The following is a 15,617-nucleotide window of genomic DNA, read 5'->3' as shown; positions in this document are numbered from 1 at the left end:
TTTGCTGTACTGTGCTGTGTTGTGTTTTGCTGTGTTGTGTTGTGTTGTGTTTTGCTGTGCTGGTAAGGGTATGTGAGGGTGTGTGAGGGGGTGTGAAGGTGAGGGTGAGGAGGTGTGTGAGGGTGATGAGGTGTGTGAGGGGTGAGGGGGTGAGGGCGTGAGGGTTGTGTTGTGTTGTGTTTTGCTGTGTTGTGTTTTGCTGTGCTGTGTTTTGCTGTACTGTGCTTTGCTGTGCTGTGTTTTGCTGTGCTGTGTTGTGTTTTGCTGTGCTGTGTTTTGCTGTGTTTTGCTGTGCTGTGTTTTGCTGTGCTGTGTTTTGCTGTGCTGTGCTGTGCTGTGCTTTGCTGTGCTGTCCTGTGCTGTGTTTTCCTGTGCTGTGCTGTGCTGTGTTGTGTTTTGCTGTACTGTGCTGTGTTGTGTTGTGCTGTGCTGGTAAGGGTATGTGAGGGTGTGTGTGAGGGGGTGTGAAGGTGAGGGTGTGAGGGTGATGAGGTGGGTGAGGGGGTGAGGGCGTGAGGGTTGTGTTGTGTTTTGCTGTGCTGTGTTGTGCTGTGCTTTGCTGTGCTGTGCTGTGCTTTGCTGTGCTTTGCTGTGCTGTGTTGTGCTGTGTTTTGCTGTGCTGTGTTGTGTGCTGTGCTGTGTTTTGCTGTGCTGTGTTGTGTGCTGTGCTGTTTTGCTGTGCTGTGTTGTGTGCTGTGCTGTGTTTTGCTGTGCTGTGTTTTGCTGTGCTGTGTTTTGCTGTGCTGTGTTTTGCTGTGCTGTGTTTTGCTGTGCTGTGCTGTGTTGTGCTGTGCTGTGCTGTCCTGTGCTGTGCTGTGTTGTGTTTTGCTGTGCTGTGTTTTGCTGTGCTGTGCTGTGTTTTGCTGTGCTGTGTTTTGCTGTGCTGTGCTGTGTTTTGCTCTGTTGTGCTGTGTTGTGTTGTGCTGTGTTTTGCTGTGCTGTGTTGTGTTTTGCTGTGCTGTGTTGTGTTGTGTTGTGTTTTGCTGTGTTGTGTTGTGATGTTCTGTGCTGTGCTGTGCTGTGTTTTGCTGTGCTGGTAAGGGTATGTGAGGGTGTGTGTGAGGGGGTGTGAAGGTGAGGGTGTGAGGGTGAGGAGGTGTGTGAGGGTGAGGAGGTGTGTGAGGGTGAGTGTCTCCAATGAATGTCACTGCTTCGCCTTCTTTGAAAATGTTCAGTGCTGCAAATAGAGCATGCCGCCGTAATTATCACAGCATGAGGCCCCAAAGTGATAATTATCACAGCATGCAGAGTGCCGCCCCACGCTGCTGGAGCACTCAACTGCACATTAATTATAGTTGAGTGCTCCAGCAGCCTGGGGCGCCTGTTGACATGCTGTGATAAGTGGGTCTCATGCTGTGATAATTGTTGCAGCCCCTGAGGAAGTGGAGACTCCTGCTGGGATAATTGGTCTTGTGGCGCCTCAGGAAGTAGAGTTTCATGCTGGGATAATTGGTCTGGCGGGCTTGCAGCGCCTGACTCCAACAAACGTGCACAAGCTGCTCAACCTTGAAGCTCGTTCACAGACCTGGGTCGGCTCGTGCCCAGGTCTGTATCGGGCTCGTTCACAGCTGTTAGTCCCTTGACAGGGAGGAAGGTGACTATAGTCTCGCTGGCAGGAGCGCTTCGCGCTCCAACTCCAGCTCGACCTAAAAATGGACAGTGGAATTTTTGAGTTGTGCAACGTTATCCTATGGAAGGAAGAACAAGTTCTGAAAACCGGTATAGTACAGCGACTTTCAAGACCAATATCCAGGAGTTAAAGTGAGTGGAGGGCAAGGTCTGAGACAGCACTAACAGTACACCACCAACTGCACGAGGCGGCCAGGTGCAAAACAGTGGTGGGAGCCAATGGTTTCCTACAAAGATTGGTGTTCACTTTAGGCTTGGGCACCATATAGGTGTGTCAAGCCTGGCAGTGCAACAGGCCTCTTGCATAGCTAATTTCATGGAAGTACTGGCGCCAAATGGGCTCTGGACAGGTAGGGGGAGGGGGGCTGGAGGGGGGAGGAGGAGGGAGGAGGAGGGAGATTGGCAGCTCCTCACCTCCGAGGGAAGCCAGATTTACATACCCAAGGTACCGGCCTTTCCTGGGGGCCTTGTTTATGTCCTCTGAGAACAGGGCTCTCACCTCTGGCAGCAGGCTGGATTAGACCAGTCAGTCAGCCAGCACACTAGAGGGCTGGTAGGCTTCAGGGGGGTACCTCTAAGCTACCCTCTGGGGGAATGCATTAATAAATCCATCACAGGAATCGGTATGCGTTTATTAATACAAACTATTTGATACCAAACACCATGTTTCAGTAAAGCCATAATGTAGCGGAGGAAATTGTTTTAACCAGTGCTCCGTACATACCTTAAGATGGCTTGCCCGCTCACTTGCAATATCTAGCAATAGAACTAGACATCACAGGGCATATCTGCTCATGCAGATGAGTCATCACATAAAATAGAATGCACCTGCCTTAGGGCTCAAGGCCAGCTGTAGGGGTGACTTAAATATATTAGATGCAGCAACTTTGGAATGACACACCGTAATGTGTCAAGTCGTTTTTTCACTACTGGTTTGCAGCAGGTCACGTAGCCTACACTGGCAGTTTATGTGGATCCCTATGAGTGGCATAAGACATGCTGCAAGCTTTAGGGACCCTCTTTAGTACCCCTGCCCTAGGAACCTTGAGTACCATTTACTAGATACTTACAGGGGTGCCAAAGTCCTTAGCCAATTGTAGCAAAATTAGACTTTTTTTTTTACAAAGGAGCACTGGCACTGATGTGTGGTTACCAGGCCTCAGTGAACTGGGTCGAAAATCAGTATCTAGTAGCTACAAAGGGGGTCTAAAGTGTGGGAGGAGTAACTACAACAAAAGCCCAGTTCCTTACAGCTCTTAGTGGGGCAAATAGGTAAGGCAATGTCTAAGGATCTACAAAGGTGAACTATTCCTCCCCTTCCCAGCAGTCACATCAGCAGCTGGACGTCCAGAGGGCTGTATTCAGGAGCCACAACAATGGAGTCCCCGTGAGGCATCAAAGCGTGGCAGAGTTGCAGAAATGTATAAAACTGGGATTAGTGAAGATTGAAGTCCACTTGAAGTTCCTAAAAGGACAGCATGTATGAACCATATCACCCCCCAACCTATAGATTCCAATGAGATCTCACCTACTGAAATCATCTAGTCATGCAGTCGGTTACCGCCAGCTACCCCTCCATAGAAGGGTCTGCATTGTAATTCTTCTATCCCACCCAGTCCAGTGCAGCTTCTACCTGCACACCTGGAATACCACCATGGAATGCTCCAGCAGGAAACTGAAGCTGGATCTGCCCAGCCCCACTGAAGCCAGTCATTTTAGACCACCAGTAGCAAGCCCCAGAAGTAGATCCATATGTATACGGCCACCATACCCTGTTCGAAGATGGACAGAGTACACATCTCAAATGCAATACACGGGATCTGGACTGGCATGAACCTCAGTTAACCACCTAGAGGTATTGAGGGGGATAGAAAGGGGGGGGGGGGTGGTTGAGGGGACTGAGGGGGGGGGGGGGGATCACATACAGAACGCTTTGGAGAACATACAGTACACTTCTCAAGCTGCCCTCGCTTCCGGGCGACTAGGGGAGCAAGATTAAGGGTCCACGTAAGGGGCGGCAGCAGAGAAACCGGTGTGCCTAGATATCAATGCCGGAAGGAATGGCACTTTAATAACAAGCATTGGCATAGCCAATAGGTCTTGCTTATTGGACCATATAAGTAGTTATGCAGCAGAATATCCTTGGTGCAACACCAACTGTTGCATGGCTAAACACTTATAAGGTCCCAAATGAGACCTATTGGCTATGCCAATCCTTGTTTTTCTTGCCTTCCTGCCACTTTAAAAGACTGCCAACAACCACTTAAGAGAAAGGGGCAGAGAAGGCAGTGCGAGCATAAGGGACAATGTGTTTGCGTGTAGAGATGGCAATGGATGAAATTTGGCAATGCCATTACTGTTGTCCACTCTTAAAACGGATAAAATGGTTTCCGTTTTCAAGTGCATAAATTCACCACCCTTCCGTCCTACCTCCAATTCATCCCAATTTAGTTTCAAAATTGGATCATGGGAGCTGGGCCCATCAATAATGTTGTAAACCTGGCACCTCGAAAATTTACGTTTGCAATACACAGTTGGGAACATGAACTTTGGCCATAATCACAACTTACTATTGAGGCTTGGCTCCAGCGCCCAATTCTGTGGGGTGACACTATCATTTAAAACCTGCTCTGAGGTGATGGCAAATGACTGAGGCGTTTGGAGTGGAGGGGTGTTTGGAGTGGCTGAGGGAAAGATATTCTCTGGCGGGGGAGCATTACAAGCCCCTGATGCCTTAGTTAAAGACAGGGCTACTGGAATGATGCTATTCTGAGGTAACTGCATTTTCCACGTAATTATGGATGTGCTGCATTTGCCACATATGATACGCCATCTGCTGCATAATCAACAGAATTAAACAAAAATAAATAAATAGTTTAGCTAAAATGGATCAAAAGTTACAAAAAATAAGTAAACGTCTTCATGCCCTGTGGAAGGCCTTTTGCGAAGGTGGTTGTCTTTCAGTTGCTTTCTGCGGCCTCTGTGTCAAACTGGACCGAATGAGGTGAAATATTTGCCCATACAAAGTTACGATGTGTAAAAATAATGAAGTAATACTTTCATGAAATCTACCATATTATGCTGCTCAAGTTTCCTCTTCTTGACGCATGGTTTAGTCAACCCTGCCATATATTTTGGTCCACCGCTGCAGCATTTTTCCACTGGCAGCAGAGCACCAGAAACAGGCTACAATGCAGTCCTTTCTCAATGCAATTTTAGCATCTGGATTTTCTGCCTGGCAAAATCGGGCCTGGTGTTCACATCCGGGCCTCTTAGAATTGTGTAGGATGGAAATTCGGCTCCGTACACATTTTAATCATGCCCAAATGCTGCCAAGTAAAATTATTTGTAACTAAAGGTTTCAAACTATTCATGCCTCATACAGTGTTTTCATACCTCTAACATACCCTATTAGGGCATGTTTGATATAGACGAATACACGGAATTGTTTTTGTAATAGGTCACAAAGAGCAAAAGATTTCATTAAGGTGCCATCATGCACCTTTCTTTCCCCTTCGGTGTTAAAAGCCTGTATTTCATTTCCTTTGCAAAACTCTAAAGATTCCGGTTTCTGACTGATCCCAGAAAGAAGAGATAAGCAAATTTACAATATGTGATAGGTAAAATATTTGGTTGTAAACAGCAAATCTACATGAAAGAAACAAAAAATGCAACTTGCTAAATAAACAAGCCTCAGTAAATTGCTCTACGGTGCGCGCGGTCACCAAGGCGCATGATGCTTTCCGTGCGAGTCATTAGCCTCACCTTCCCAGGGTTCTTAGGTGGCGCATGTTAGAGGTTTAACAAAAGCGCAGGAACAGGACCTTCTCTGTTTGGATGTTTAAAAACTAATATCACATCACATCAGAAGCTGAAGAGAAATCACATCAAGTCAGAAGCTGACGGTGGGGGAGCAGGGAGGGGGTACTGAGAGCAGAGAGCATGGCTTAATGAGCCCTTACAAAGGCTTTGTTAGCACTTTTAAAAGCCAGTTTCTAAATGTCTCGCAGATCAGCGCATGCGCTGGCTCTAGCGAGACCTAAAAATTACTTAAGAACCGGAGCCCCAGAGCCCTGCATTCATGCCCTTACTATTACAGGCAGAAAAATATCCATTTCGTAACAATGAGTGTAAGCGTTTTTCCATGCCAGAGTCAGCTCCTGTTTAACTTTTTAAATTTGTTTTTTTAATTATCTGGCCTCCCCTAAGAGCGTTTGGTTTTTCTCGGTGTGTTTCTGTACTTTTTTTCATGAGACTCTTGCATAGTGCATACTCAACTAAATTGCTTCTAGGTGTCTGGGGGAGTTCAGTTTTATGGGTGGTGTTCATGATTGAGACATTGGAGCGCAATGTGAGTTTGTCAGTGTTTGTAATTGGGTCATAAAGTTGTTGAGACTACATGCTCATTCCTTGTGCTCCTGAGCACGTACAGGTCAGCTGCCGCATAGTGTGTGACGTAGGTAGAAATAGCGGAGGAACTATTGACAGTGCCACAGGAAAATGCTGTGTTTACAGGTGAGGAAAGTGTGCGTGTGCATATATATGAGAGCGGGCATAGTGAAGGGAATGCGGCACACGGAAGTACATGCGGAAGGGCACAGTGAAAGGCAGTGACGAAGGAGAGATGTGCATTATGCGGACAGACAAATTCAGAAATTTGTTGGAAGAAAAATAGATTAAGTGTCTGAATGAGAGACTGCAGATGAAAGTAGTGTTATCTGGTGAGATTGATGGTAATTTTCTAGTGCTGGGTACAGAATATTCCTTCATTAACATGACGTTTAGTTTAAAATAAGAAATCAGCCTTTTTATTTTCCCTAAAGTACATTAACAGCAGTCAGTTCCATATGGATTGCTTTCTTTGAGTACAGAGGCCAGCTTCTAGATAAATTGTGTTTTCATGTTACAAAAGGAGTCGCAGCTGGTTTCAGACATGCCCTCTGAGTGGAATGCACTCTATGTTCTGTGAACTTGCTGCCTAATGCGATGTTTGTAAAGCTTTTCCTAGAAATTCGAGGCCTGGAAAGTTTAGACCGCATTCCTTGGAGCAATCGTGACGGTAGATAATGGGTGGGCAAAGGCCAGTTACATATATCTTGTTTCTCTCTTGGACAGTTAATGATTTGATCATTGTCAATCAAGCAAATAAGCTGGTTTTAAAGGGAAACAACTGTCTGTGCCTGACAGTGCATGCTTGTGCGCGAGAAGTTTAAACATGGGATAGTTAAACATCTTATTCATTAACAGATTGTTTTGTATATAAACCAAATGAATGCCCATTCAACGATTTGAAGTTGGAGCCCTTTCCGTGTGCAAGTACCTGCTGGAAGGTACTTGCAAAATACTTAAGACCTTTACAGATCGTTTGTGTTAAATTCATGAGCGCCTACGTTTTGTGTTAGGATGCAACTGTCTAGGGCACAGATCCTTCCTCAGAAGTGTTTATGGTCAGTATGTAAAAATCAAGTTACTCTGCTTTGAAACCATATATTATATACATACTCGTCTTTATGATTCTTACGCAGCTGCAATACATACGGTTTTAAATAAGATTATGTATTTTGTGCTGGTATGTAAACGTGAGGAGTAGAAGTTTCATTGGGTGAGACAGCGCGATCAACTGAACATCCATAAGTAATATGTGAAATCGTAGATCTATTCCTAAACCAGCCCACTTTCCTAAAGTACAAAGCTCTTAAGCTTAACTAACACCACTCCATATTTAAGTACTGCTCAAATTACATCACAACAGAAGCTGAAGAAGAGAAATCACATCACGTCAGAAGCGGACGAAGAGGGAGCAGGGAGGGGGTACTGAGAGCAGAGAGAGGGGGCGGGGGGTGGAGGAGCATGGCTTAATAAACCATTACAAAAGCCAGATGGCCTGTGCACGTTCATGCGCGCGTGACCACACGCTGGTGGCCGGCAAAAGGCTTTGGTAGCACTTTTAAAAGCCAGTTTCTAAAAGTCTCGCAGACCAGCGCATGTGCTGGCTCTAGAAAGACCTAAAAAAGTGTCACTATTCCATATACAAGCTGTAACAAAATTTAGAGGAAAAGATACCAAATTTCAAAAGATCAATAAGACATCTAGGTTAAAAATGGGATAAATATCACAAGACACCACCCAACCAGAATGCACCAACTGGAAATCTCAGCATTGCTCCAGCTTTTTCCTCACATTTCACCCATATCAGTAGAACTATCCAGTATTGTAAATGAAGAAAACCTCTGCAAATTAATTTCACGTCCTTTTGCGGACTTTAGATTTGCTCTCAACTTCTATAGCGCCCGTTGCTTATATTTATTGTTATTCATATGTTTTCAGTGACATTATGGTTAACAGGCACAATTAAATCAATTTATCGGCCAATGTCAGGAGGAAACTATCAATAGCACTTTCTATCAAATCAAATAAATTATAGTAATCTGCTCTCCAGCAGTGCACATTGGACAATACCTTTAGGGAGCAGAGGATGACATCTAAAGCAGCTCTAGGAGGGCCTTCTCTGATCACTCTAGGGAAGCTTTTTGTTTGTTGCATTAAAAGTAGAGCCCTCAAAGGGTTCTCCTCCAGTACTGTAAGAAATCCAGACTACAACAAATCCCTTGAATAAATGCACTTTCTTCTGAAGGCAGGTGTCAAACACCATCTTGTCCAGCATTTCAGGGCATTGAAAACCAGTCTGTGTGCCTCTGTTATAAAGGATAATTGACCATGCAATTACAGGCTAAAAGGGCATGCATTTTAACTTTACAACTCCATTTTCGTGGCATCCTTGCGGGTATTTAAACATGCTGTATTCATTTTGGGTCAAATTTAAATAAAACAAACAAAATCCCAGGAACAGAGGATCTCACCTGGTCATGAATACTCTGAGCCATAGCCTGTCTGATCTCTTGCTCCTCTCGGTCAAGGTCATACTGTTGGAGCCAGTCGACATCTGCTTGAGAACCCTCAGGGGTCTTGTTTTCTTTGTTCTCATCAAAGTCTTTAGCAGTATCACAATTTTTAGATATTTCGAAGGAGGCAGCTGGACCTGGCGCAGAAGAGAGACAGTTTATCATGGCTGACTGCTTTGGGATGTGCTTGATAAGTGTCACTAAAAAATAAATTCAACTTCCTTTAAACCCCAAACCCCCTCACACACTAGACACTTGCATTTCAGTCTTTAAGGGGCTGGAACGAATTGAAAGTCAAATCCTAGCAGAATCACAAATGACTGTTACAGAAAATTCAAGTGCAAGTAGCCAGGAAGCATTATAAAGAAACCCTGATGTACATATTGAATAGTCCTTGGATTGAGATCTATAGTGGACACTGCTGGACACTCAATTTCAGCTCAATGTATACTTTTAATGTAGCAGTCAATCAGATACCTGCACTATATTGGTAACCATTAGAATATTTCACATCAAGATCAGTGGGACCCAAGAACATTTTTAAACTTTTAAAAAAAATACAAAACTGAATTTGTATCATTATTAACAACAGTCATGGAAGAAAGAATCAAAATTCCATGAGCAACATCTTCCTGACAGTTTTCCAGTATCTGCTATGCACCAGTTACCCTGTTCTGTTTGGAGGGACTAAAAAAACACTACTATACAAGGGAGAGGGGACCCACAAACCAAGGAGACAGTGTTAATAGTAACAATAATTCTTCCTTTGGGGAAGCAAATAACACCTATAGGTAGGTCTCGAAGCAATCAATCGCCAACCTCCAATCATACCGCAAAGGTCTACAACCATAAATTCTTACCACGTTGATATAAAACGTTTCAGAGGTTTAATTGCGTATTGATTACCACACAGGTATCAGTTATTAAAAAATACTCATGTAAATAATTATATAGTAATCATACAATTTCGTTCACATATTATATAAAAAATATATTACAGGCAACACCCACTCATTTTGCACAACGTGCAATGCGAGAAAAAGAACATTTGCTTATATGATAACACGCAGTAATTTTGCTGAACGGATTTAAAATAAAAAAATAACATACACGCCCACATGCTACTTTGTTGAAAACAGAGTGCCGATGGAAAAAAGTTACAAAAATTTTGTGAGCATTTATGGTTTGTGTGCTTTCAATTGAAATGCCACCGGTAAGGAAATCTTTGATGCAATTAATGATTCACTGTGGCTTGGATCCGCATGCTGCCGCTTGAGGAGCCTGCTTGTAGAGAGGGCGGGTGGCTGGGATCCGCATCCAGGCAGTGCTAGCACCAGATGTATGTACCGTAAACTGAACGAAAAGGTAACAATCCCGGGAGTGGTGAGCGCGCGCTGTAAGGAATGCAGCTGCCATCGAAACCTGATCCGGAACAGATGGCACCCTGAGCGCTCTCGAGCACCCTAGGCCAAGGGACAGGGAAGGCGGGACGTGCACCCGCATTTGGCTAATTGCATGCTGTCTTTTTCAGAAAGACGCATGTAAAGGCCAATAGTGGGACCCAAAAAAAAAAAAAAAAAAACGCACACGCACGAGCCTGTATTCCTATTTTAAAGATCTTACTAAAGCCTCGCTGAGCAACGCATGCGTGCAGGCTCAGGCGAGACCTAACAACCAGACCAGCACATTGATCAGCAAAAGATTGGGACAAAAAATGGGGGTGAACCTGCAAAAAGTAATTTCTCGGCAGTAGTGAATTGACAGAGCACTTCCAAGTCTTATTTATTCAGGGTCGCTGTTAAAGTCTATTTAGACTTCATAAATATTAAACTGTTGACAACAGCAAACTGGTTGCTTGGTTATCTCCGAGATCAAAGCCCTTAAAGTCAACCAGCAGAAACCATCTCTTTCTATGTCTCTTTCCTACGGATTTGTCCTTGGGAGGTGCACACAATGATACAGGAGAGCTAACATTTGAAAGTACACCTTTAAATGACAAAACATTTGAAAAGCATACACATGATATTCAATTTAAAAATTATGAAAATATACCCCTATGGACTGCTAAAAAAAAAATAAGTAACATTTTCCATCAGAAAAGTTAAAAAAAGGTCAGAGAAACTCATTGAAGGGATCCTTTCAAATAAAGTGAGGGTGGGAGGGGTAAGCAATGAATCAACTGTAAATACAAGGTTCAATAGGATACACTAGGTGCGGGCTACCTTAATAGCAGAGTGTCACATTTAAGCTTGGAAAGAGGTTCTACATTTGGCATTAATCTCCCTACCTTCTCTCGGCCTTTATTTTAAAATACTTCCACGCCCCCAGTTTCCTAGATGGAAGACTTTCAACAACTGCATTTGTAGATGGGGCAACTTGCTATATTGTGGCATTACAGGGTTCTTAGAAAAATAAATATTGAATCTGAAATGTTATCCTGGTATTGTTGAGAATTTTCATTTATTAGGCAAAAATGTAAAAATAAAAACAGCTACATATAAATTAACTGAGGAAAAAAAGTTTTAGTGTACGAGGCTGGCAGTGGACCAAAATGAGGTACACGGTGTAAAGAGTCTACACAAACCCCAATTGGTTTACAGAGGCACAAATAACCCCAATGCTCTTTTTGTGGTAGTGTGGGCGAGCAGTTAGGCTTATCAAAGGGTAGTGCTAAACATTTATTGGATACACCGAGGCAGAAAGCGAGACATACTTTAAGAAATCAGACAATTTATAAAAATAACATGAATTTAGATACAAACATCAGAATTCAGTAAGTGAGATATGAATTTGTATACGTTTCAACAGATGACAGTGCAATTTCAGCGACTTATGGGACCCTTCTTCTGGGCTTAATGAGTATGGGGCAAGGTACAAGGCCACACAAACCGCTCACCTTGGGAGACACCGGGGTGGCAGAGTACAGAGGTGGGATCCGCACCCACTCCTACGGATCACGCACGCAACCTAGGCTTCATCCTAGACTCCTCTCTCTCTATGTCCAGACAAGTCAACACCGTCTCATCCTGCTTCAACATCCCACGCATGCTCAAAAAAGTCTTCCGTTGGATCCCCACCGACACAAGAAAGACGGTCACTCACGCCCTGGTCACCAGCTGTCTAGACTACGGAAACACCCTTTACGCCGGAACCTCAGCCAAACTGCAGAAAAAACTCCAACGCATCCAAAACGCCTCAGCTAGACTCATATTGGACATTCCTCGTCAAGCTCACATTTCCGGTCACCTGAAAGATCTACACTGGCTCCCCGTCAACAAGAGAATAACGTTTCGTCTCCTCACCCACGCGCACAAATCCCTCTACGACCTCGGACCAGATTGCCTCACACGACTAACCTTCTACACCCCCACCCGCCAACTATGATCATCTAATCAAGCACTCGCTGCTATCCCTCGCATCCGTAAATCCACCATGGGGGGCAGATCCTTCTCCTACCTAGCGGCCAAGACTTGGAATTCTCTCCTCACCCACCTCCGCCTTACAGAGAACCACCTCCACTTCAGAAAACAACTAAAAACCTGGATATTCGATAAGTAAATGCACCCCCAAGCGCCTTGAGACCCTCTGAGTGAGTAGGCGCTATATAAATTTAGAACTTGAACTTTCCGCGCCTGATGCCCCGTTCACTTCAATGGGGAATTATCCATCCGAAAAGAGGCTGCAGCTCACACTGGGGGGCCAGTACAGGTGAACCCACGGGGGGAAGGGATGCAGGGGGTTTACCAAGTCCTTGAGATGCTCTGGCACGTAGGAACACCGTTGGTCTACTTCTTGGGCTCGGGTGCAGTGGTGTCTTTCGGAGTTGGGTCTGTGCTGCTGGAGACACTCCTGGCTGAGGAGGCCTGTGCAAAGAGGCTATAGGCGGCGACACCAGACAGGTTTCTGATCTCATAGGGGGATAGCCTTTGAGCTCTCGGGGTCAGAAACAAAGCCGGCTCTGGGTGGAGGTGCTTCACATGTCTCCCTGGCAGGAACAGCAACACTTGGCAGTAAGCCTCAAAGGCTCTCACCTTCTGATGTGCGGATTTGGGCAGCACCAACCATTGGGGATGCCTGCACCCTGTCCAGGCCCTACTTTTGACTGCAGGACACGTGGAAAAATTAGTAAGCAGAGTAGGAGTGTCCACCTTAGCCAGACACATACATATGGTTGAAAGGATCGGAGGTGATCCCCCCTCTCCTAGAAATTCTCCATCTTGAATTGGGGAATTAGGCCGAATAGGAGCAGGGATGTGCCCCTCTCCCCAAAGGGAGGGGCACCCAAAGTGTGTAGTCACCCTAGGGGACAGGAGCCATTAACTACTGCCCCTAAGTCAATAACTCCTTAAACTTAGTATTGAAGGGCTCCCCTGAACCTTGTTCCTCAGATCTGATGACCTACAAAGAGGAAAGACTAAAGAGCCGTGCAGCAGTGGAGAAGACGACTCACTTGGCCCCAGCCCTACCGGGCTGTCTCCTCCTCTAGCGACCATGCTCCAAGAAACCAGTGTGGCCGGCAGCCAGCAAGCTCCAAGAAGCCAGGGCCCTGTGCTGTCGTCAACAAAGACTCTTGTCTCCCATGGACACCTGATTTGTCCAGCAAGCAATCAACACAAGGACTTTGGATCCAGGCGGATGCTTGACACTTGCACCACTCTCCACAGGAAGCCCACGGCAAGAGCCCAGGTGGCCCACCGACACAGTGAAGTCTCCTCGGTGATCCTGACCCGGGATCTGGCATTGGATGACCTCTACTGACCTTACCCACAGCGCCTGCAACCTCAACCTGTAGGGTCTCGCCACCCAAACAGATCCAGTGAGAGAAACTAGACGCCTAAAAACACCCCCGCCCCTGCAGCCCCATGCCAGGGAAAACCAAACAGTCTGTCCCAGCATCCCCCCCACCATCAAACTTCACTCTCCAGTTATGGGATTCCTTCAGTCAGCCTTCGGAACCAAGCCTGCAGCTGTTTTCCCCAACCGAGCATCTCTATAGGTTTCTACAGGGCACCCAACACCTCCTTTGCACTCTGCACCCAGCCTCCCATGTGCTAATGGTGGCGCAGTAGGAGCTCTTTGGTGGCTCCTCCAGTGCTCATCTTAAACCCCAGGGCCTGTGTCACTGACCCACAGATACTTACCTGTAACCGGTGCCTCTTCGAGGTACCCCCAACGTACGACTTACATACCTTCGGTAATGATGTATCTGGTAGAGAAGATTCTAGCCGCAGATTCCTTCACGTAGGATTATCCCCAGGCGTGAGACTGGATCCGGAAACTTTCTTGCCACAGCATCCCTGCGCGCCGGGGGTGGTGGTGGGGGGGGGGGGGGGGGGGGTGGAGCAGCAGGGCACCGGAGCACCAGAACCCCATCCTCCAAGGAACCGAGGAGGAATGAACCGCCCCTAGACAGAGCCACCCGTCAAGAGCAAAGAAGGCACTCACAGGAGACACAGCCCCCAACCGGGAGGCGAGTTCCGAAGACCAACCCAAGGGTCCTCGCAAAATAGGAGAGGAAGGTCGGGCCGTGAAGGAATCTGCGGCTAGAACCGTCTCTACCAGATACAACGTTACCGAAGGTAAGTAACGCATACATCGGATAGACTACTATCCGCAGATTCCTTCACGTAGAATAGCTACCCTAGCAATACCCCCTGGGCAGGAGGGTCTGCGAAAAGATCCCACCAGCCGATACAGAACAGAGGGCCCCGCAAGGGACCAGATCTGTGGACCAGGAAAAATCTTGTCCCTGCCAAGCAATGGGAACCCCACAAGCAGAACACCACCCACCCAAAGAGGATGTAGGAGGGAGAAGGCTGAAGAGGCCCGGACCCTCACAGCAGAGGAACCATGGGCAAGGTCAGAGAGGCCAAAAGCCGCCAGAAGCAAGAAGAACAGCCCGAGGAGCCAGGAAGGCAGAGTAGGCGGCGCCTGGCAAGGGCGAACACAGGATCGCCTCAGGACAGGAGCAGGGAGGAGGAGATGCCCGGGCACACCTCTACAAGTGGCAGTGCACACAACCCCAAGAAGCAAAGCAACCTACATAAACGCCATGGAGGCCAGGTACCCGAAGGTGACCAGAACCCCTTAGCAGTGCGCAAGCCATATGACAAATACCACAACCGTTAAGTCCCAAAACATGGGAACCCTCTTTGGAAGAATTTCCGCAGAAGATAAACAAAAGAGCCACGGGGAAATCACCCCCGCGGAAGGCTTGACAAGCAGCCCAAGCAAAGCTGAAGGCCTCATCTCAGGGCCAAATCTGCGCAACAACTACGGCAGAACACACACAATCAACAAAAGGGCCGTCCAGCAGCCAACAATGCCAAAGTACCAAGGAAGGACACAAATGGCCAGAAAACACTGCACCGCCAGAACAACCGGCCTAAGAAGGCCCAGAATCAACCCAACTCAGAAGTCACTGAGGGGACGGAGGAGGAGGGGAGTAAGGCGGAGGAGGAGGAGGAGAAGGAGGAGAAGGACGGTGCCCTGCCAAGAGCCTCTGGATGGTAGCGTCGGCTGGGCCATGGAACAACAGGCTGCCATCAAACATAACGTTGATGAGTCGCTCCCGAATATTCTCAGGGGATACTCCATCCCGAAGCCAAGCATGGCGACGGAGAGCAACCGAGGAAGCCATGGCCCAGCCTAGCACCTCAGATGTCCAGAGTGGAGCGGAGAATAAACGCCGCAAGCTCCTGGCCATCCAACACATGATGCCTTAAGTCCACCTGACCACCCTCCTGGGACGCTGCGGATCCCAGAGACTCAGCCGAGTCCCACAAACAGGAAGAGGCCATAGCCAGCACACACAAGGTGTTCAGGGCCCGCAGGTCAGCGCTTGTCGAGGCAAACATGTTGGGCCCCCAAGAGTCCAGCCAGCGGGCCTCTCAGGATGGCGGAGTCAACAGCGGCGGCAGGGAGGGAAAAGCAGCCAGCAAAAGGGGACTGGAGGCAGAGGGGTGGAGGGGAAAGGCACGCCGGGTCACGCGGCACCAGGAGGTTATTATAATTATTATTATTATTAAAGAGTTTTGTATCGCGCCTGGTTACCCTTGGGCATCCCCGCGCTTGAGGTGCTGTTGC

At 46.9% G+C, this 15,617-nt stretch overlaps 1 protein-coding gene across 3 annotated transcripts in view; it reads right to left on the bottom strand.

Moving 5' to 3' along the window:
* USP37 (ubiquitin specific peptidase 37) overlaps positions 1-15,617 on the bottom strand; it is a 396,132-nt gene that overhangs the window by 139,193 nt on the left and 241,322 nt on the right. For all 3 annotated transcript variants that reach the window (XM_078679235.1, XM_078679238.1, XM_078679236.1), the window contains one exon: positions 8,490-8,668. In XM_078679235.1, coding sequence (XP_078535361.1) covers positions 8,490-8,668 — 179 coding nt within the window. The remainder of the gene's footprint in view (positions 1-8,489; positions 8,669-15,617) is intronic.

This window comes from Lissotriton helveticus, chromosome 3_1 (assembly GCF_964261635.1).
Source record: "Lissotriton helveticus chromosome 3_1, aLisHel1.1, whole genome shotgun sequence".
In the NCBI taxonomy this organism is placed as follows: Eukaryota; Metazoa; Chordata; class Amphibia; order Caudata; family Salamandridae; genus Lissotriton; species Lissotriton helveticus.
This window is presented reverse-complemented; position numbering and strand designations above follow the sequence as displayed.